At 34.1% G+C, this 23,696-nt stretch overlaps 1 protein-coding gene across 11 annotated transcripts in view; it reads left to right on the top strand.

Moving 5' to 3' along the window:
• Positions 1-23,696, top strand: part of FBXO4 (F-box protein 4) — a 394,712-nt gene that overhangs the window by 141,328 nt on the left and 229,688 nt on the right. Inside the window, exons 7-8 of one of the 11 annotated variants that reach the window (XM_039842574.1) lie at positions 8,660-8,743; positions 17,423-18,503. The exons of 3 other annotated variants lie outside the window; for them this stretch is intronic. In XM_039842574.1, coding sequence (XP_039698508.1) covers positions 8,660-8,743; positions 17,423-17,434 — 96 coding nt within the window. In that variant the 3' untranslated portion in view covers positions 17,435-18,503. Of the gene's footprint in view, positions 1-8,595; positions 11,335-11,774; positions 11,900-17,413; positions 18,504-23,696 lie in introns of those variants that run through there. 7 more of the 11 variants (XM_039842571.1, XM_039842570.1, XM_039842579.1 and 4 more) reach the window with 7 other exon arrangements.

The following is a 23,696-nucleotide window of genomic DNA, read 5'->3' as shown; positions in this document are numbered from 1 at the left end:
TTTATGAGCTCCCAGAAGAATTTTAGGGTTTTATTTGAACCTATAATTGTGTATGTGTGTGCTTGCTTGTTTTCTTTCCCCTTATTTTAGACTGAGACTGCTAAAAGTCAAATAGTTTCATCTGAGAGAAACATTAAAGTAAGTTGTGTCTACACAACTTGGCATAACTTGAAAGTTGTGTCAGAGTACAATGCCAACTAGGAAAATGTCTAAATGGCCTTTATTTAATTGGCCACAGGAATCTACAGGAATTCTGATTCAGATAAGTTTCATTCTAATCTAATGGTACATCAGGTGTGGTTTCCTATGTGGTAGCATTGTTAGTGCTGGTAATAATTGTTCTGTGATATCCACATATGTTTTTGAATATTGGAAAAAAATAAATATGCAGCCCTTCTAAAAATCAAGGCTTTCCAAACTACTATTACATGCCTTGGAGAAGGACATAGAGAAGTAAGTTAGAGTTATATGCAGAGATGACTAGTACATCTGCTTGGTGCACTCTTGTGAGTGTAAAATTAACACACGTGGTAGAGGACAGTGGGGAAAAAATGTTAGGAAGAGAGAACAACTAATAAAGACTTTATGTCGCTGTTTAAATTAATTGTCGTAGCAACCTGAAATATGATATGTATAGCATTGTCTTACAGGTGAGAAAATTAATGCTAAATATCACCCAGCTGGTATGTGACAGAGCAGGGATGTAAATCCTAGCCAATGATGTTCTTCTACCCTATAAAATTTTTCACTTATCCTGATAGGTAACCTGGAACATAGCTTTTGAAGTTAGCTCTTCTGGATTCACCTCTGTGCTACCACTTACTAGCTATAAGATCTTGGTTATATTGCTTAGTATCAGCTTTCTTGTCTGTAAAATAATAATAATAATACTTGTTTCACAGCATTGTTGTAAGGCTTACATGGAGCAGTATGATTCCAATCTATATTTCACCACTTGGTAATAATATGTCATGGAGACATCTTTTAACTTCTTTTAGCCTGTTTCTCCATCTGTAAGAGGAGACAATAATAGTTCCTGTTTCTCAAGGTTATTATGAGGATATAATGAGATAATCTATATAAGGTACTAAGCACATAGTGCTTGATAATTATTAGCTAACTTCATCAACAACATCATCTTTATTATAGTACTCAATAAATTGTAACAAATGAATCTAGTCATTTTTAAGATAGAATGAAAATAGTTGAGTAAATTATGTTTGGTGGCAAGCACTAATGAGGTACCTAACTGATACCGAGAAGTTTGTATTTCTTTCTTCATTTATACTAGACTAAAAATTAGATATTTGTGTGCAATTATAAAATGCAGGATTCCATTTTAAATATTCTAAACTGGTTATAATGCTATTTCCTTTATGTGAATGTCTCACTATTACTTATACATGAAGAAATGAGCCATTGAGCTGAATTGAACAACTGCAGTTCACAGAGTCTCACAGAGGTATCCCATGGAAGTATGGAGAGCAGAGCCAAAGGGCTCGACAGTTGTTTATAGGTAGCAACATCAGAATCTTGTCTTTTTTGCTCCATGTTGGTCAAAATACTAACGCTGCTCTCACTTCCTCTACCTCTCCTTCCTCTTTGCCTTCATTTCAAGCATAGACACTTTCTTATTTCAGGGAAGATTTCTTTACTCCCTCTTCTGGCACTTTCCATTAAAGTTTACCTTATGAGTAGTAGCCTCCTATGAGACATGATTTCTGAGATGACAGAAATGCTTCCTGCTCTTCCAGAAATACTTCTCTGAACTACCCGATGAGCCATATATTCCAGGATTAGACCTACGTGCCCTTTCCTGACTAACCTAGGGACTGTCTAAAAGTTCCAAAAGATGTGACCCATTAGGCCTTATCAGACACCTACCTATACCAGTGGTATTCCCACAGTGCTTTAAATGGTGATAATGTTTCCTCAGCAGTTCCTCAGGTGCAGCTGGGAAGAATGGAGTTGAAGGTGATGGGAACTTCCCCTTGGACTGCCTACATCAGAGTGTATCATTTCTATCTGTTGAGCATTCCTGTAAAATTTCATTGAAGAAAATGTTGTTCTACTAGGTATAACTTATCAGATACCTTCCTGGGCTTAGTCTTTCGAAAGTTGAGACAGGTCTTGGGAACTTTTATTTTGAAGTTCATGTTTCATTAAAAATTGAAAAAATTGCTCACAAAAGGGTTCAAATTGTATTTAATCTCCAATATTGTTTTATATATATATATATATATATATATATATATATATATATATATACATATACACACTATATATATATAGTAGTGCCATAAGGCTTCCACTACTATCCAAGCCTCTCACAAATAAAAAATAGGCAGAAAAATTCACCTTCCATAAGGCTTCCACTACTATTCAAACCAACAATTGCCCATCCACCCCCAAATTCTCACTGATGATCTCACAGTATAGAAATAATTGTACAGACTGAATATGAATTATTCATATTCATATAATTCATATTCAATATTAATCTATTTCTATTTTGAAATCCTTGGGTTGTGAAATTACAAATTTTTATAATGAATTGGTTCCAAGCCTTGTATGTAGATGTTAAATAAATTATTTATTTAGAAGTGAATTTACCTCAACAATTGTTGCTACCCATTTCTTTCTTCTATCAGCAAATATACCTGGCAGAATTTCAGATGAGTCTTATCTGAGTGTCTATGTTCAGGCATTTATCTTCACTATAGTCTAGACTCTTTGTAGAGCATATTGAGTCCCCATTACATGTCAGATATTTCATCTTTTGTTCTGATAGAATACCAAATTTTTAGTTGAATAGAATGAGTTTTCATAAATTGGGTAGTGAGCAGAATACTTACAAATTTTTTTAAGTTCTTCATCTTCTGTTCTCAGATGCACAGGAAGTTGCCGAGTTAGAAAAGAACAAGTAATCTTTCAGTTAGGTGATTCTTCCAAATCAAAACAATCTTTTAGAATTTGGGTCAAATTTTAAGAATCAATATGCCAAAAAGTGACTGAATGGAGATAACAGGTGTAAAACCTGTATATGGGTATTAACAGATCTTTTTTAAAATATGTACTTGGTTCATAGCAAAAATTCTTCTTGAAGTCAGCCCTGGAATTTTACTCTGTATGCACCTTTTCTTATCTTGTCTTTTTCTTTCTTGTTGTTGTTGCTCTCCCCCTCCTCCTCTTCCTCCCCCTCCCCTTCCCATTCCTCCTCCTGCTCCTCCTTCCCCTCCTCTTCCCATTCCTCTTCTTCCTCCTCCCCTTCCCCTATTTAAATGCTCTTCACCTTTTGAGTACAGCAAATAAACCCTATTCCGAGCTGGAATGCATTCAGATATACTTTATTCTTTACTGAGATTCTTATTAGACGATAGAAGTATCATCTGTGTGGTGTTTGAATAAAACCCAGACTAGGATGAGCATGTTCTTTTATATTATTCCCAAGTCTCATTAAATATGGAGTACAATACTTTGATGATATTATCGTCTCTGGTGGATCTTCTAACTTTCCCTCAGAAAGAACTTTATGACCAGGAAGTCTTCGTTGACCTCAGAGAAGCTTTTCAACTGTTACCTTTTCAATTCTCTCCTCTTACCATGAATAATAGGAACTTCACTTAAATGCATCAAAGTTGGGAAGACAGCAGTGATAATTATAAAGTATGCTTGTTACTTTAACTTAGAAAATATGCTCCAGATTAAAAAACCCACTCCTAAAATACAAAACTACCTGCTTAATTACACAATGTCATTAGAAAAAAAAATTAATTGAATTCTTAGGCAAATGCAACACCACTGCTAGTGAATGTTTCTATTAATGAAATAGAAACTCGCCTAGCCAGAAGCTCTTCCATTGCACCAAAAAGGGCATCCTTTCTGAATGCGATGAGACTAAGAAAGGAACACACTTGTGGGCTGCGCTGCACATGGGAGGCCCCTTATATGACCCCGGCCACAGAGAAGGAGTTTCAGCGAATCAAGAGAAACTCATGATGAGTTTTCATGGCCCAGAACCACAGTCTCTTAGGCACCATTAGTTTGTGCTTTGAAGAGTCATACTCTGTGCAGAGGTGTTGAGATTGTCATGGATACCTCCTGAAAATGAGAGTTATTTGCACTGGAATCTCCAGTGACCCCAAAGGGAGCCCTTTCACCACAATAAAAGTTGTTCTAGTAGTTGTATAGGACTCTGTTCCCCATGTTGCAGAGGCCTGGCAGATGGAGGGTTTAGTAGTATGCAGTAGCAGCATGATTTTAAATGGAATAGCTTCTTATATAAAAGGTATTTTTCCTGGCATCACTGTTCCCAATTGTGTAGCATACAAGCCTATTTCTCTAGTGTTTCTGGAGATTGTATGATCTAAAGTTCTGCAGTAAAGTTCTTGCTGCTTAAAACTACTTAGATCAGGCAGAATGGATCTTATTGTTTGCAAATCCAAACCTTGACCTATGCAGGGTTCCTTTTGTCTACTCAATAATCTCAAAAAAAAAAAAAAAAAAAAAAAAAAAAAGAAAGAAAGAAAGAAAGAAAGAAAGAAAGAAAAGAAAAGAAAAAGAAAGAAAGAAAAGAAAAGAAAAGAAATTTCTTCAAAGAAATATTTCCTTGTACAGAGGAAGAAAGGAAGATGAAAAGTATCTGCAAAGAACTCAAAATTTAATTAAATAGACTATACAGGCATAGCACTCTAGTACATACACACAACAGGAGAATGCCAAAGATCGTAGTGTATTCAAATGTTTGTGGCAGATATGTACTGAAAAGACTTTTGCACAAAGCATTGCACTATTTCAGGAAGCCACTATGAGACAAAAATAAAGGCACAAAGATTTCAGTTCCTGATGCAAGCTAATGAACTACAGCTGGGAGTCAGGACTACTGAGGTTTAGAATTACCTCCTTTGGGAACTAGGTGACTTTGAGCAATTTGCTTAATCTTTCTGAGCCTCAGTTTTCTCATTGTTTCAATGTAGCAGTTGGATTTAATGATTACTAGGACCACTTGGAGTTAAAAATCTCCACAATCTAGAAAGAAAGAGGTACGGAGTGTGGAAGATAGAGAGATAGAAGCAGACATTGCTATATTTCATAAACGTTGACCTTTAATTATATATTTGCATATGTTATGTGCACATATATTATACCTTCTTCTCTCAACTTAAATTTTGAGAATCAGGCTAAAAAAAATTGGTGGGTAAGCAATGTTATTTTTGTATCAATCACAAAATTTCACGCCTTAAAAAAATATACGTCTTAATTAATACATAGTCTTTCCCCATTATTACCACTGTCCCTTGAGAAAAAAATCTTCCCAAACGTTTGGAGTGATGAAGGATACAAACTGCTTGTTAAAATGCTGGTAGTTCATACTTGGTAATGATTACCCAATGTAGCATCAGTATGGCTTTCAGTGGATTTATTTGATTGTGAAAACACTGTGCTCATCATATCATCACTTTTTTCTAGACTTTGATCTTAGAACTGATAATATTTTAGAGAATTATAGATCTTTTACTCTTATAACCTGCCTGAGATTTGAAGTCCTACCACAGCATCCCTATCAAAAGGTTGAGCAACTTATGTTTAGACATCTGTGGTAGAGAGTCCTTTCAGGAAGATTTTATATCACTGGATTAGATTACTCCTCTCCATAGTTTCTACCTGTTCATACACACTGAATTCTCTGACATCTCGAAGAATAAGAATACTCTTTCATAAACTAGTCTTTTATGAATTAGTTTAGATTATTTCAAAATTCCAGTCATTCTCTGAAAGCATTTGAATTTGCATCCAGAACTGAACTCAAAATTCTAGATGTGGTCTTCAAAACACACAGGGACGTCCTTCTTTTTACATCATTAATACAGTCTAATATTTTATTAAGCTTTTGAAATATACTCATTAAGCTCACTTTTATCTATAACAGAAGTGTTTTTTAAACTTCTTAGCCTTCACTTTTGTATCTTGTAGTTATGAGGTGGATTTTTTGACCCAAATGAAAAATCTTACATAATTACATTGCATTTATTTAAATATATTTGATTTGCTTATTTAAAATAATAACTCTTATTTTATAAGATACATACACATGACATATATATACAGAAAGATAGCTCTAAATTACCTAAAAAGCAGCTACAAAGTATCTAAAATCTCAATACCCCAGAATAACTGTATTTGTTGAATGTGATTCTAAATATATCTCTATATGTACAGCTGGGTAAATGGACAGATAGATATATTCAGAAAAAAATCAATAAAACTATGATCATATCCTGCATACTATTTTCAAATTAACAGTGTAAAAATATTTTTCTTGAATTTTAAAAAGGAAAGGAATTAAAACTGAAGTTAATTGTAAACTTCAAATAAGTGTTTCTTTATACAAGACAATTTTTTCTAAAGTTAAGAAAATGGAATGAAAACTGTTAGGGATGGAAGCCATATGAATTTTTTTACTACATGTTTTAATTTTAGATAATATCAATTAAATTACTGCTTTAAAATATTATGTAAAAAGGCAAAACTGTGGAACAGTAAGAAGATCAATATTTGCCAAGGGGTCAGAGGGAGGGAGGGAGGGGTGAAGAGATGGAGCACAGGGGATTTTTAAGGCAATGAAACTATTGTATATGATATTGTAATGGTGGATAAATGTCATTATACATTTATTAAAACCCTAATGTAAATTATGGACTATAGTTTATAATTATTTATCAGTATTGGTTCATCAATTGTAACAAATGAACCACACTAATACAAGATGTTAAAAATAAGAGACGCTGTGTGTTCAGAGGAAGGAGTATATGAGAACACTCTGTACTTTATGCTCAATTTTTATGTAAATCTTAAATTGTTTTTTAAAAAGACATTAATTAAAAACAAACTGACAAATAAAAATAGATCTAAAACATTTTAAAAATAAAAAAAATTACACTTCCTCCAATTTAGTTATGTAACTTCGCCATAATTCCAGATTTTTATACCTTATTTTCTTGTTTAAAAGTTTATAACATTTATACTCTATTCTGCGACCACCAATTTATTACTCATATTAATTTTATGTTTAAATTAATTTAACATTCACTCTCAGCCCTTTATTTATACATTCCCAAATTGAGATTTTTATTTTAAATTATCCTTTAGTTGGTTAGATTTTATTTTCAAGAGGAACTCACCAGTATGAATTTTCTTGATATCTTTCATGTCTGAAAATGAAAGTTCTTTGTCTTTACATTTGCTCAACAACTTGACTGGAAATAAAATTCTTGGGTCACTTTCTTCTTCAAATATGGGACGAAGTCTTCTTTGATTTGAGGAATTAAGTGTCACTAGAGAAAACACTGAGCCAGCCTGATTCTGTTGAAATTAACCTCGATGTTCAGTAATTAGAATTTGTTTTAATGTCCAAATTTTGGCTTCAATTTTTCCTGGCACGTAATGTAAGAAAAATTTAGCTCCTCATTTCAAGATACATTGAAATGAGCTATATATTTTAGCTCTACATATATTTCCTTTTACATTTATTGGAGCTTCTACTTTGAAGATAACATTATTTTTATGTTAGATAATTTTAATCTGTCATCCATATTGATCATCTTCTTTGTAATAGCTTTGATTTTTTTGTTTTCTTATAGCCTGTGAAACTCTTTTGAGCTCCCAAATCTGTCATTCGATACACTCTATCCCTCTAGATTTGATTTTCTTCATCCTCAAACTGAATAAGTATATCTTCTATATCTTCTCCTGTTACAAACTTAGATACTTTGATTTTTTTAAAAAATTGATTCAATTGTATGGGTTGTTTTAAAGAGTGCTATATTATTCCATCTTTTGCCAAGTGTCTTGGTAAAATTTAGATTTCCATCAATTACTTTTCTCTTCTCTGTTACTCAAATCATCTTATCAAAATAGGAATTCATTACCTTTTGGAGAAACCATAGTAATCCCTGCTTTCAATTCTATGTATTCATAAACTATTATTGTTTCCTAAAAGCTTACTTGAAATTCACATCACACATACTAGTTAATATTTTCTGGAAATGACATTTTAGTCTTTTTGGTTAACTTGAAGATATTTCCGTCTTGAGTCTTTTAATAATTTTCTTAGTCTCCATGATTCTCAAACAGTCTCACAAGTTTATTCTCTATTATCTCTAAAAAGCAATGAGCTTGGGTCAGGAAATGAAGACTCATTTTGATTAATTATGTTATAAAAGTACGAAAAGAAGATCTAGATTTTGAATCTACCTCTGAAACATAGTTTATCTTACTAGCCCCCAATTGTCTGGTACTTGTTGTCCCCAAATAAACTGTAAATTCCTTGAGGACAGTGGCAATTTTTTATTCATTAAAGTATTCTCAGTGCTCAGCACATCCACTAACCAATCACAAATACTCTATAAATAGTTGTTGATGAAATGAACTACTAAAATAGTTTGAAAATATAAAAGTTAGGCTTCTGTGGATTAGACTAGCTGCCAACCAATCAACCAACCATCACAGCATTATTTCTCTAAATGAAGTATGTTCCCAGTTCTAACCAAACAATTTTCAGGATATGACTCAATTATCTTCTGATTATCTTTCCAGATTTGTTTGGGGGATTTTCACAGGGAAAATTCTGATATTTCATAATCTTCACTCGAACCTACAGACAGACCAGCAATATGAAGACAAAGGAGATGAACAAGTGACAGAAGAAATAATAAGAATCAAGAAAATTACTGGGCATTATTTGGTAATGGATCATTCTACTTGTTTGGACTTCTATGCTAACTTTGAAGACAAACCAAAATATAAAACTGGGTTTCAAAATAGAATCACTGAACCATCAAATTTTCTCAGACCAGGGATCTTGGGTTCTATGTGGCTTTCCAACATTCAATGTTGCATTTTTATGACCTTTAGTCTTGGCATTATTAATCTTGGCACTATTCACAACAAAACCCCATATAGTATCTAGAAGAGCCTTTGGTGAAAACAAATTGCAACAATGATTCTAAAGGGACTTATTGCAGCCATTTAGAATGAGAATTCAGATGAATCTCATTTTTTCTAGAAACAGGATGGCTTGCTGCAGATTTCTTTCCTTCTCTCTAAGAACAGGGATTAATCTGGCATCTTCATCATTTGTATCTTCTTTAATAATACCAACACAATTTACGAATTGGCTATGACAAAAGAGGAAGAATATTTTGGAGGCTTAAGAGGCCGGTGTTAAAAGGGAATCTTGCAGCCAGCCGTGGGAGCTTCATTACCCCATGGAAGGCTATTTCTATCCCTGAGAAATGAGAAGCAACCCGTAGAACCCAGCAAATGGGATGGAATTATTTGGAAATGCAGCTGCAAGGAAAAGAAATCAGCTTGATGACAAATTGTATTAAATTAGTTGGAAATGTTGAGAGCTCTAGAAAAGTTGTTGAACAAAGATGTCCACAGATTCCTCCTAAGTTTCATGGGGGAGAAAAAGACAGTTGAGAATACCTTTTATTGCTACCATTATTGCTATTTTTGTGTCCTGGGAAGGAAAATAAAAGCCAAACTCAGTGGCAAAGTTGGTGAATTTTAGAATATTCTTAAAGAAATAAAGCTTTATTTCTTTCAGAACACTTAATTTCATAGCTGCCAAGCAAGCCGATGTAAGCAGATGAGGGCCATTTACCATTTCTACATGAAGATGCCTTGAGCTTTCTTAAATTAGTGCATGCTTCCTCTTCACTGGCTCCACAAGTCATTTTTTTTTTCCATCAATGGGGATTTCTCACTTTCTGAATGATCATAAGGTCCAAATAAAGAAGGCCTAAAGCATGAGATAGAACATTAGCTATACAAGGTGCCATTGTTGTCAATCTGTACATATTTTAAAGTGTTACAGAGAAAGTGTTATAAGTCTGATCTTCTATGAATTTGCCTTGTTACACTTAAATTGAGATCTTAAATTTGGGAGATGCCTTAATTCAATCTTAATTCAAACAGATATTTGATGCAAGACTACACACTCAATCTTAAAAAGCAGGTTTCTCGCTTCTGCTCAAATTTCTATTTGTACTAGGAAATATACTCTTTTCTTTTGGTTGTTAACATTTTCTTCACATTGAGCCAAAGTATTTTTTCATAAGCAAGTCATTGTTCTAAATATTTTAGAGATAGCTCTTTGATCTTCTCAACATTATGCTGTAGATAGTGATAGCTCCATTCTAACTAAACAAATAAAATTTACTTCATTAATACGTATTAACATATTAATATTAATATTTTCTGCTCTGCAAAAATACAGTGAATTACTTGAGTAAATAAACTCTCCTTCACTGAAGTATCTAAGCAGAGGCTTGAAAACAATAGATTTATGGATGCTGTTGAGAGGATCCCTGGATTTGGTTGTAAATTGGGCTCAGTGACCACAAGCGTTCATGTGATGTAGTTTTCACTGATCTACACATCCACATTGGGTTGTCCTCATTTATCCCATACTCCCAAACTGCCAGATTTTATATGGCTTTTGTAACATTTTGTCATTCAGCGTTCACTGGGATATCAGAATGAAAACAACAAACTAAATTACTCCTCCAGTTACAGAAAGGTTAAGGCAAATTAACAGTATGATATTTTGGGCATTCTTTTGATCATAACAAATTAGACAGAGTTCAACAATATCACAACTTTTTGAGACATAGCAAAACTCCATTTTTAGGAACCACTACTCACTTTACTAAAATAGCTAAATGTGTAGCTGGGCATCTAGACAGCTCTATTTCAAGAATTTTTCATCTGGATTCTGAGGGGTTTCAAGGTCTTTTTAACTTGCTGAACTTTTGGCAAATTATTTCTAAATATGAATTCTTATTTTTGCCCCCATCAGACTCTCAAAGAGGAGACTCAAAAAAGTTTTGGAATTACTATAGGGTGTTAGATTTATACCAGGAGTTGATGCCACATTCAATATGTTCCAGGGTAGAAAGAGCTGCTCCTGTTGTTACTATGGATTTAATTTAGAAAGCTCATAGATAATTGGGCCAAAGGCACAAATTCCTATCTTTAATTGAAAAATTTCTGTAGAGGAACTTTAAGAATCTAAACTTCATTGGAAATTAACCTTTGGAAAGAAGGACTTCAAAAGGAAAATCCCGGATTTCCAGTAGCGGGTTTTGATTGGATCTTACTTAAATGCTAGGATTAATTTTTAATTCCTATCATTCCCTGACTACTCACAGATGTAACATTTTCTATATGCTGAGCAATTAAAGAGAGGAATTCAAGCCACTTTTTCCAGGAGCAACCTTCTTCATGTTATGATCAAGGTCAAACATAAAATCTCATTTATTTTCTTAAGGTTTTTTTTTTTTTGTAGTAATTGTCACATTTTGTTACTCTTAGATTTGGAAACTATTCCTTCTTCCTGTATTGTTTACCTTTGAAAAGATTTCAATTTGCTAGATTTATAGTAGCAATGAGTCTAGCTACATTTCAGGTTCTAATTTTATGTCCATGGTGTCAACAGAATAGATGACTTTTCAGAATCTTCTTTGATATCTGGAAACATCAACTTTAGATTCCATAACAACTTTAGATTCCATAAAATGACAAAATTTTACTTACATGCTAATTTTACTCTATAATGGACTAAAATGGCTACCATTGTCCATAAACCTAAAAGAGATATCGCTTGTGCTTCTAAAAAGAGACATTTGGGAAGATATTCATGGGTACTTAGGAGCAGCTTTTAAAATCCAACATATATTTTATTTAACTTTGTCTCTTATAATTTTTAGACTTCTACCGAGTGCCTCAATGAAGATGACTAGATGGCATTCATGAAAAGATCTGAGACTATCTTTCCTCCAAAAGAAATCATGTACTGAAAAGTCTAAGCATTAAACTAAACCATTTTACAGCATTTGGGCAACAATAATAAAATAGAATGTCAGTGTGCAGTCTTTGAGCTCCCCATGGCCACATCTGTAACTGGATGCTAGCTGCAATAAAAAATAACCCAAAAGCTAGATGCCTTTGCAAAGACAACCACAAGTAGCCTGGTTCACATTTCTCTCCAGTTCCCTTGTGCCAGCTTGTCCTAACATTTGATCCTTTTTTTGCCAGCTTGCGTCTGAAGTCCCAGCATCCCTTGAGGCTGAGGTTACATGTGTTCCCACAATGACAAAGTCAACTATAAATATTGTCTCTCCTTTGCTATAATTTAAACTTAAGAAAAGTTTGACTAGCCAGGGGAATGAAGAATTTGGATAGACTTGTTTTTATTTCCGAATTTTCTTTACAAAATTGCTATTTCAACTGGATTAGTATTAATCCATGTCATCAGTACAAATTTTTCATTGTTCTTAAAAGAGAAGAGACTTGGATTTGAAGGAGCTAGGGAGAGGTGGAAAGCTTGGGAGAGTTAGTGGCAATGACACTCTGATGAAACCATTCGAATTCTAAAATTTTCCATTTTTGACTGGGCATACAGCATTCTAGAATGCTTTTCCCAATTCCTCCCTCTCTCATTTTCCTCTTCGTTCTCTTCTCTCCATTGTCCTTCACTGCTCAAATGTAGTGAAGTTTGAACAAAAGAGGAATAAGGAATATTCTTTTCCTCAAGCCTTCGGTTTTGATTTTCATAATAAACCTTGGAAAGGAGCTCTTCAAGTGGCATGGAACATAGAGAAGCTTCTAGCATTTTGGTCTCTGAAGTACATTCATGCAATATGTTCATATACTCATGCTTTCAAATATTTATTGAATACCCTGCTCATTCCTGGAGGGAGATAAAGATACTTGCTTCTTTCTCTAGGGGACTAGTTGCCTAAACATCCCTCTATAAAATGAAAACCAGGAGTTAAAATAAGGAACAAACAAACAAATAACAAAATAGAATTGGAATGACTTCTTATTTCCTCTTCCCTTTGTAGCAAAGCTTACTATTTCATTGGCTAGTACCTTAAAGTTTGAAGGACATTAGATGGATGGATGGATGGATGGATGGATGGATGGATGGATGGATGAATGAATTAATGACCGTTTACTATTGACTGAGATTCAGAGTTCTTAACACATAGTTGTGGGTCTTCCAAAGAGAGAGCCTGAACTTTCAAAGAAATTCTATAGGAAATTTGAGTTTTCTGATGGTAACTTATATACACAAGATATATGTGTATGTATATGTATACACACATATATGCATACATATACAGATATACACATGTACTTTATATATACACACATATAGAGAGATCTATTCAAGTAATAACCTCTAATACTCTATAGTGTACAGAACCAATTCAATTACTTAATTTTTCAGGAGTTTTAGGTGATTTTGTCTAGTAAGACAGAGTTAGTGTCACAGTTGGGACTCAACTCTGATCTCTGGACATATGATACAATGTTTTTACTTCTAGATGGTTCACCTTTACACTTTTAGATATATATTTTCTCCTTTCTTCATTATTAAACATATTTGAGATCGTTTAATAACTATCATTCCTCTAATCTGGCCTCAGAAAGCCAGCCACTGATTTTTCTCAAAGGCACACAGACAATGTGGGATTAGAATTTCTCATAATGGAAGAATTGAAAAATTATTTGTCATGTTATTTTTCATAAAGAGAGAAGACCAATGGCTGAAACATCTCCATATTTTCACAAGTCTAACTAAAGCTGGTCTTTGCTATGTCTCAAAAGGATTCACTGTAGAATATGAGCAGAAAGAAGCATCTGTAATACTGAGACATGGGGATTGCTGGCATACATAGACTTCTTCCAACCAGCTATAAAAGCTAAGAAGAGAAAATTATGTAGATCTACTTAAATATATACATAAAGAAGTCATTTTAATGTTAGCAAGATTCAAGAACCCAAAGCCATCAGAGTGTTGCAATTGGCAGAAAGGTATTGAAGCATAGTCTAAAATCACACACACACTTAACCTTGAATTTTACAGAATTAAATAAAAGGTAAAGTGAAAACCTATCAAGTTATTTGTGCAGACCTAATCCTAATTTATACAAGTTTATTGACATGTAGGCCAAAACAATGGCCTCTGACTGTCTTCTTGAGTCTCAGTCACCAGGCAGTGTCCTGTCCAAATATCAGAGTTCTACCCCACCTAGTATGAACCTGCTAATCTTCATGCTTTACCTGATTGTCCTATAACTGCTTTTTCTTTGGCTTTGATTCTTTGTTACTTTTCCAGTACATTCTTAAACATCAGGGACAGAGATAGTTAAAAATTGATAGTTAAAAATGAGCCTGAAATGGACCCCAGAGATAGTTAAAAATGAGCCTGAAATGGACCCCAGAAATCTGCATTTTACCTACCTCTCAGGTGGTTCTGATATGTGATTCTTAAATCAACTTTGAGAAACACTGCTCTGGAGCACTGGATCCCAAATTTAGTAGGAAACCAATGAATTATTATAATCCTCTGAAGGACATTGAAAATGATCTCTTTTGGGGTCACATCCATGAATATTCTGATTCAATTATTCTGAAGAAGAGAATGAAATTATGCTAATTGACCTGAAAAACTGAATAGAAAAGCAAAACAGATACTCTTTGAACTGTTTACACCAGATAGAGTTTCTTAGGTGTATCTTGGAGTGTGGACCATTTTGTATCAGAATCATTTGCTATGCTTGCCGCATGTGGACTTGCACCTCTCTAGATTTAGTGGTCACAATTTCTGGCAGAAGGTGAGGAATCTGTTCATTTGAAAAGCTCTTCAGGTGAGACATATGTTCCTGCCTTTCTCTTCCTGTAATCACTAAACATCATACAAGCATGAGCATTATAATATTTTACAGATTGTTCCCAAATTTGAAAATGCATCACTTGGCCATGTGAAAACCATTAGAACTGAATTAAGCTTTCTCGTTTCATGAAGTATAATTCATAAAGTATCCATCTGGATCCTCAGAAAAGTTTCCATTATAATGCTCTGTTGACATGAATAATATGTAAGTAGCCTTGTCTGGTTTGGAAGGATACTTTAGTATTTCACAAGAGTCTCTTGGAAGTGTATTAATTTATTGTGTTATTGTGGCTTCCTCTTCTTCTGCCTAAACACCAACAGAGCCAGAACATGTCACTGGCAGGGGTGGGAGTGGAGTACTTCCTCAGAGAAGATTATACCTGGTTAAATATTGCCAGTTTTTCTTTTTAAAACTTTTTTAGGGAAGAGCACAAATTGCCTGTCAGATTTTCACAACTTACAAATGGTCTCTCCTTTCAAAGAACATATAATTCATATGCCACTAATTCTCCAGTGTATAAATCATCCCCAAATAAAAATTTCCTGTGTGTCTTTTCCTTCCAAGAAGCTCCAAAACCTGCTCAACGTTAAAAGAAGGAAGGAAATAAAAAAAGATTAGAGCAGCAATAAATGAAATAGAAGACAAAAAATAATAGGAAAAAATCAATAAAACTAATAATTGATTTTTTTAAAAGAAAATATTGACAAATCCTTAGATTGATTAAGAAAAATGCAGAGAAGACTCAAATAAAGAAAATCAGAATTGAAAGAAGCGACATTATAAATGATGCCACAGAAATAAAAAGGGTCATAAGGGATTCTTATGAATAATTATACACAAACAAAATTGGACAACATAGGAGAAATAGATGAATTCCTAAAAGCATACACCTACCTAAACTGACAGAAGAAGAAATAGAAAGCCTGAACAGACCAATAACGATTAAGTATATTGAATCTGTAATCAAAACCTCCCAATAAAGAAAAGCTCAGGATGAGAGGGCTTATACCAAAGATTTTAAAAAAGAATTAATATCAATCCTTTTAAAACTCTACCAAAAAAACCCAGAAGAATTAATATCAATCCTTTTAAAACACTTCCAAACTTACTTTGTTGGGGCAGCATCACCCCAGTACCAAAGCCAGAAAAAGACACCACAAGAAAAGAAAATTACAGACCAGTATCTCTGATAAACATAAGTGCAAAATCTTCAAAAAATATTAGCAAACTGATTTCAACAGCACATTGAAAGAATCATGCACATGACCAAGTGGGATTTATCCCTGGTAAGCAAGAATAGTTCAACACAGGCAAATCAATAAATGTGATATACCACACTAGCAGAGGAGTGAAGAATAAAAATCATAATTATTATTTTAACAGATAAATAAAAAGCATTTGACAAAATTCAACATCCATCCATGATGAAATCTCTCAACAAAGAAGGATATTGCCATTTGCGACAACATGGATGAAACTGGAGGACATTATGCTAAGTGAAATAAGCCAGACACAGAAGAACAAACACTGTGTGATACTACTTATGTGAGGAATCTAAAATAGTCAAACAGATAGTAGCAGAGAATAAAACGGTGGTTGCCAGGAGCGGGGAGCGGAGATGGAGGAAATGAAAAGTGTTAGTCAAATGGTACTCAGTTACACATGATGAGTAAATCCTAGAGACCTGCTGTACATCATAGTGTCTGTAATTAACAATACTGTATTGTATTCTTAAAAATTTTTAAGAGGGTAGATAATATATTGTGTTCTTATCACACACACACACAAATAATAATAAAGAGCGTAGAAAGAAACTTTTGGAGATAATAGATATGTTAATGGCATAGATTGTGGTGATAGTTTCATGGGTGTATACTTATCTCCAAACTCATTACACTGTATATGTCAAATATGAAAAGCTTTTTGTATATTAATCACACTTCAATAAAGTGGTTTAACAAATGAAATAAGTAAAATACAAAAAGTGAAGTGGAAAAAAAGAAACCAACTTTGTTAACTCCAAAAACCCTTACTAATTGACTAATTACTGTAATTTTTTTTAACACTCATCTGCATGGTTTGAAAAACATGTTTTTGTTATGCTACAACATGAGAATAAAGTTTTTCATGAAATATTTTTTTTTGATCACAGCAATTTTTTTCCTCCATGATTAAAAGAAATGTAAAAGGTGAAGGGAAAGAAAAAAGTGAAGAGATATTTGAGGAGCAAGTCAAAGAACTGTGTGCACCAAACCATTTTTATTTAGGATAAATTTAATAATTATAAATATGTATTTTGTAGTCTTTTTTTCTCAGTTTTCACTAGAATTCCTACCCTGGAGAGGACTGTCTTTATTTATAAACAATGTGAGATCATAGATATGTGGTCATGGTCTGGAGAGAGATGGAATACAGTGATCAGGACAAGTAGTGAGAGAGAGCAGGGAAGGAGATCAGCATGAATCACAGAGAAAGGGAACGGAGTAACATGGCTGGTAACTAGATCCCAAGGAGAAAGGTTATTCATTGAGAAATTCCCACCATTAGGATGGCAGAAGTAATGGGAACACATTACTATTAAATTTAAAGTGCTTTTGTTTGTGGGAAGCATAACCCTTCCCATATTCCAAATCTTTATTAAAATCTGTTACCATTTGTGTCAGTCCCCACAGGTTGAGCCATGACATGGAAAAGGAACAGTATTTGAGGACAAAGCAAGATAATTGTCAAATTCAATCGATTTAGCAGAAGCAAGAACTCAGGACCAAGTGACTCCAAGAAATATAACCTATCTCTCTCAAGAAATCCCTGGAGAGAATAGGAAAGAAGCTGAGTCTCTTAATGCATATGTGATTGAACTAATTTCATCTGAATCTTAAATTATAAGGTGATATCAGGGAATCAGTTTTCTCTGGACATTATCAATTACCCTCCCTTATTTCCTTATGCTCATGTTCTCCAAATCTCATTCCTCTATTTCCACACCCTCCACCTAAGATTTTCTGTGCAAAAATTTGCAAATTTGATATTTTTGGTACATATTTCAACAATGGACACAGTATTCGGTAAAATCTCATTTAACTAGGTCTCAGGTAACCAGGAATATCGATTCATTTTGATTTTCTACATTTAATAATAGGAGGAAGAGAATATTCAAAATCAAAGCTATAAAAGCCAGATATTTGATTAGAAAAGCAATTCTTCCTACTGTATGTCATGCACTGTGCAAAACGCTAGGGAAACAGTTACGAATGTGATAGATCTGGTTTCTAGACATGTGAAATTCACTGGCCATTCCAGAAAAATTCGTCCTGTTTTATGTATCATCAAACCTAGAATTATAACCAATACACCCACGGTCCTCCATCAATAAAACAATTCACTTTTGTATCTACTAAGACAAACAGAAAAGTTGTTGAATGCATTTAACTCAGAGAAAAATTTAAAAATAATGAAAAGCTTTAGAGATAGTCTCAACTCTACCATTCCAATTCTCAAGCATTCTTTAATTGATATTTTACAAAAGAAACATTTTTAATATTTACTTGAACTGTGAAGGAAAGATAGGAGTTTGTGGTGTTTCAAATTACTTCTAAGTAAGACTGGTTACTTAATTTGTGCAAAATGAAAATGCAGAGTCCTCGTTAAAGAATTCTTACCCCACAACCTGGAAGAGATTAAGAAGTACAAATTGGTAGTTAAAAATAGTCATGGGGGTGTAAAATATGGCATCAGGAATATATAGTCAATAATATTGTAATAACTATGTATGGTGTCAGATGTATACTAGATTTATTGGGATGGTCACTTTGTAAATTATATAAATGTCTAATCACTGTGTTGTACACCTAAAAACTAATTCAGTATTGTATCCAACTATAATTGAAAAATAAAAAAGTTATTTAAAAGAAAAAAGAATTCTTAAGAATTTTTAAGACAGCAACAACACAGCATTAAAACAAGCAAATAGCCCTTCTAAGCATGGGTCCCTGTGCAAATGCAGAGGTATCATGCCCATGAAGCCAGCTTGCTTTTAAGCTTACTATTCATTTAATTTGTTCTAGAATTTTATTTGATATTTGACAAAGAAAACACTCAATGGAGGGGAAAATATAGCTGTGGCCAAGAAAGCAAGCGAACAAATTTTATCAAAGTGTCACATAGGAAACTGCTATGGAAACATACATTAATATATTAAAATTTTTTATTACCTAATATTTATAACCATTAATTACCAAGAAATTCCAAATATCAGATTAATAATAGATTTCATAGATATATATGATTTTAAGGTTTAAAGGGTAATCAGTCTGCAGATAATTACTTTAAAGAAGGAAGAAATCATCAAATTTTTCCTTAAATGCAAGTAAATATAAGATATTTTACTTTCTACCAAAAAAGGAAAAAATATTTAGGAAACAGAAGTTTATCAAGCAAGACTTATAAACACAAGAAGCCATCCTGTAAGATAAGGTGCTTTTTAACAAGCAAAGTTTTTAAATTAATTATGGGCAATTTACTTTCTAATCAGATGTAAGTAAAAAGATAAGAAATAAGTATGTTTGAGTTCCGCATTTTCTCATTTTAATTAATGCATATTATGTGGTTTGCCCAAATTAGCCCTTCAATAAATAATTTATTTCCTAGTGCTCAGAGTTTCAGTTTCTTCATTTCAAAAAGGAGACATTTCAAATAAATGAATTCTGAATGTTCTCCTAGCCCTAAATGAAATTCAGCATTGCTTATTGGTAACACATTGCCTACAAATTCCTGTGCAGGGTACTTCAGGATATAGAAAAAGAATAAGCCACGGTTGCTGACCACAGACCATTTATAGCCCAGAAGGCAAGGCAAATAAGGCAATAAATAATTGTAATGTAAGGCAGCTCCAATTCTAAATCTTTAATTCTAACAAAAAAGTATTACCAAAGAAACACATAAACTTGTATGGTTAGGCTACAACATCAAATTACTAGACTGGGTGCATGTAACCCAAATCAGGATGTTAGAGACCTGGGGGAGTTTTTATGCTACCTTATAGCCAGTATTTCGAGAGTTACGCTGTCATGCCGCCCATGCAAATGTCCAGGGTCGTATTTGCCTTATGAGTACATTTCCTCCATATTTGGGTATGTTGACTGAATATGTAGCATAGACACAATTTCAAACCACCATGTATCTTTATCACTAACTATTGCAATAAGCTAACCATGAGGCAAAATTTTGACTCCCTCAATTTACTTGTTTTCCATCCTAGAAAATTTTATTTGGTTGGCAGCCTTCCCGATATCACATGGCCTCCATCTCACATATTTGGTCTAGCTGATTAAATCAAGGTTATAGTATATCATTCATCCTTTAATAAACAATGAAAATCAGGAGGATTAAAAAGTGACAGCTTGAAACAGAGCATAAAATACAACCCAAGTAACAGAAATTGAATTACCGTGGCCTTAACGTGATTTTCAAAGGTCTCTAGTCTGGAGTTAGGGCCCAATTTCCTGGCTGGTTTAAAATGAGACCAAGGATCTTAAATGATGTGCCTAAGAAAGGCCATGAGTCAGTAGCTGGACCAGCAGGGCCTGTGAGCAGAGAGATCACAAAAGATAGTAAGCATTATATGTTCTGAACATCAAAAGAATCAAGAACACAATTTTCATTCATAAAATATGTACTTACTTGATTTTTAGACTTAAAATGGTGCCTTATCAACACGGAAAATGTTGTATATTGGGTGTCATAGGTTGGGATCCCAGGAAAACAGACACTGAGATAGAGATTTACAAGTTGGTGGCTTATTGTGGAATGTCGTCAGGAACAATACCTATATTGTGTGAGGGAGGCAGGATTGGACAGGAGAAGAAGTCGAACTCCGATGCATTTTCAACAAAGGCCTCAGCAACTTCCCCTGGGAGCCCTGGTTCTTTAAATCTGTTCCAAATTGAAGCAATGGGGCTAGAATGTCTATCCTGAAGAGGGCCTTAGCTTGAAGCAATCAGCAGACAGTACTCTTGATAAGTGGGGGCATGTGTGCTTTGGTCCTAGAGAGGGGATCTGAGCTGTGCACCTTAGTATTCCCTGGAGTTCACCCCTTACATCCTTCAGATATTCTTGCTTCATCCCATCTAGAAGAGCTCCTCCAGGATTCCATAGACATTTTTCAGAAAGACAAACAACCAGGGGTTGTTGGCTGGAGATGTATAGATAAAGATACTGCATGACTTAAAAGAAGGCTTGAGAAACCTAGATGGGTTTGGGGAACAGCAAGTAGCTTGGTATGGTGAGCATATAATGTGAGTAGGGAAGAAAAAGGAAAATGTAGGCACAAGAAAATGATGAGTCTAGAGATAGAGAAGCCCATTCTAGAACCTTTGTCTTAAGCTATCGTCTCCACCTATGGTCAGCCCCAGCTCCTATTCACCATTCTAGGCCCAGCTCTAACATCTTATCTGGTTTCTCCCAATCAAGGCTCCCCTCCTTCCTCTGGACTCTTGTAATAATGCATCTTAACTTCTTCCACTTTCTCTTTCTACCTTGGGTGGCAGTACAGCAGACTAGAAGCCTGAGATTTGTTATAAGTAAATGTGATAAACTATTAGTAGGCAATAATCTTCCTTCATTTCCTGCCCAAGTGACAACGAGCAAACAGTCAGTACCCTCCTTTTCTCGGGCCATGGCTTCCTCATGGACAGCTTGGAGCACTTTGGAAGCACATGAGCCTTCTGTAAACTGTAAATTGCTAAAGAAATGAAAACTAACATTTGTATGGTACTTGGTAGAGACTTATAACTGGAGGAAACACCTAATGTCCCACAAGTTTTCAGAGCAGGAAACCGTTTATTTACTTATGTTCCTCACTAGATTATAAACTAATTTGAGGTCAGACAATAACTGTGTCTATGTATTATATCACCAGCACATAAAGACTGTTCGGTACATGTTTATAAAATTAAACAGTCCCATCGAAGTGAACACAAAATCTGATCACAGTAGCACTGAATATTTGTAACCTATGCACTAAAAATTATAGCTATCAGCTCATATTGTTCCTGTCCCAATAAACACCTTGGACTATTTAAGCTTTTTTGATATTCAAGGTGTCAAGACAAAATAAGAGAGTTTTATTTGATATGAATATTTTATTGAGCAAGAAACGAACTGTTTTTGAACCTGGGTACTTCAAACCTGAGACTAGTATAAAGCTCAGAGGCATGCAGTTACAGAGGGACTTATAAAGTAAAAATGAGGAAGTTGTTTAATCTTTCCAATGACTCATTATTACCATGGGGGTTTCCAAATGGCATGGGAGGTTAAAAGTGATTATCTTATACCTTCCCTTTAATTCCTCCTTGTCAATAGCAGTGGCCCAGAAGACTATCCAAAGCAGTAGATATGACCTTAGTTCAAAAACTCATTTGATACAATTGTTTCAAAAAAATCAAATGGCAGCCCACAAGTAAAGGAAGGGAGAAATAGTCCCACTATAAATCCTGCTCTTTATTAGCATCCACTGCATGGAAAGCGTGTTATAGAATCATAGAGAATGTTCAAGTGGGGTGGAAGTTTAGTCATTCCATGAGGAATCTCTCTCTCCTAACTCTAAATTCAAACTATTTCCTTTGTTTTCTCCATTGCTTATGAGAGTTGGGTATTATTGTTTATTGTTATGCTGACAGTGTTTTTATACCAGAACAATAGATTGGGTTCATTGGTGATATTTTTTATTTTTTGATATCCTAAGACTGAAGAGAAACATGTTGGACTTTTATCTAATTCTGTTCTGAGTATAATAAAAAGTGGAATGGTAAATTCTGGAATTATTTTCCATTGGATCCCATAAAAGATGAACCCCCATAGAACTGAATCCCTTCACAGTTTAACAAGTAACTAACTGAGAAGTAATTCAGTAGATAGAAACTAGGTAAATTTTATTCTCATTCAATATGTTTCTGCCACAGGAAATTAACTGTCTCCATACTATAAATATATGTAGATTCAGTCTTAAGAGGAATCAGATAGTCAAATTCATGCACAAAGATTCAGTTTAACATGATGTGCTAAGCACTGGAAAATGTTATTTAAAAGATCATAAAATATTGAAGTAAGATAACTATATAAAAATGTGTGAAAATGCATATCATAAACCTTAATATGAACACATGCCCAGCACGCATATGATTACTAAAGAAGACCATTACTTTAGGAATTTGCTCCTGGTCTATCTATTCTCCTAGAGGTATCTCCCTGTCTTGTGACCTTTATAATTTTCTTAAAAAGACTGTAACTTGCATAGTATTCTCAAATGAAATTTCCTGGACCATTACTCTATATTTTACCTATGATAAATCCATAATTTTTTCCTTTTGATGGCAATATATGTTATTTGCATCTTTATCCTCAAATCTGTTCTCTGCACTTTTTTTGCTTCCTCAGAGACTGTTACATTTTCTTTTTGCTAAGCTCTCATGCCTTCCAGTTAAATTTAGCCAATCAGAGGCTGTGGCATGAAATTGGAGGGTTGTAAGAGGGAAAAAGCCACAGTATTTCTCTACCACTTAGTCTCAGATGCTCATTGTCTTTAGCAGGAAGGTATTTATCGTTCTCCAGGCCTTATAGAAAATGGCAAGAGGAAAAGTCCACTCACCTTAGGGACTTTCTAACTCTGAACTGAAAAAAAAAAAGAAACAAAAACAAATTGTTTCAGTCTTTCAGGTATCCCCATCTTTCATAATTCTCCATTGACTAGTGATGGGACCAATGGGAAGATATATATGAATCCATAATAGAGCTGAGAAATCAAAATTAAAAGTCACTAAATAACCTTAGTGTAGGGCAGATGAGTGAAGATAAATCCCTAAATTCTTGAAGAAAACCATAAAAAAAAACATTTGAATACACTTTTTGTTTATATGTATCAGGGAGTTATTAGTACCTGGCAAAGATTAG

The sequence above is a fragment of the Pteropus medius genome, unplaced genomic scaffold, assembly GCF_902729225.1.
Source record: "Pteropus medius unplaced genomic scaffold, Ma_sr-lr_union100, whole genome shotgun sequence".
Taxonomy (NCBI): Eukaryota; Metazoa; Chordata; class Mammalia; order Chiroptera; family Pteropodidae; genus Pteropus; species Pteropus medius.
The sequence above is the reverse complement of the archived record's forward strand: the minus strand, read 5'-3'. Positions and strand labels throughout refer to the sequence as shown.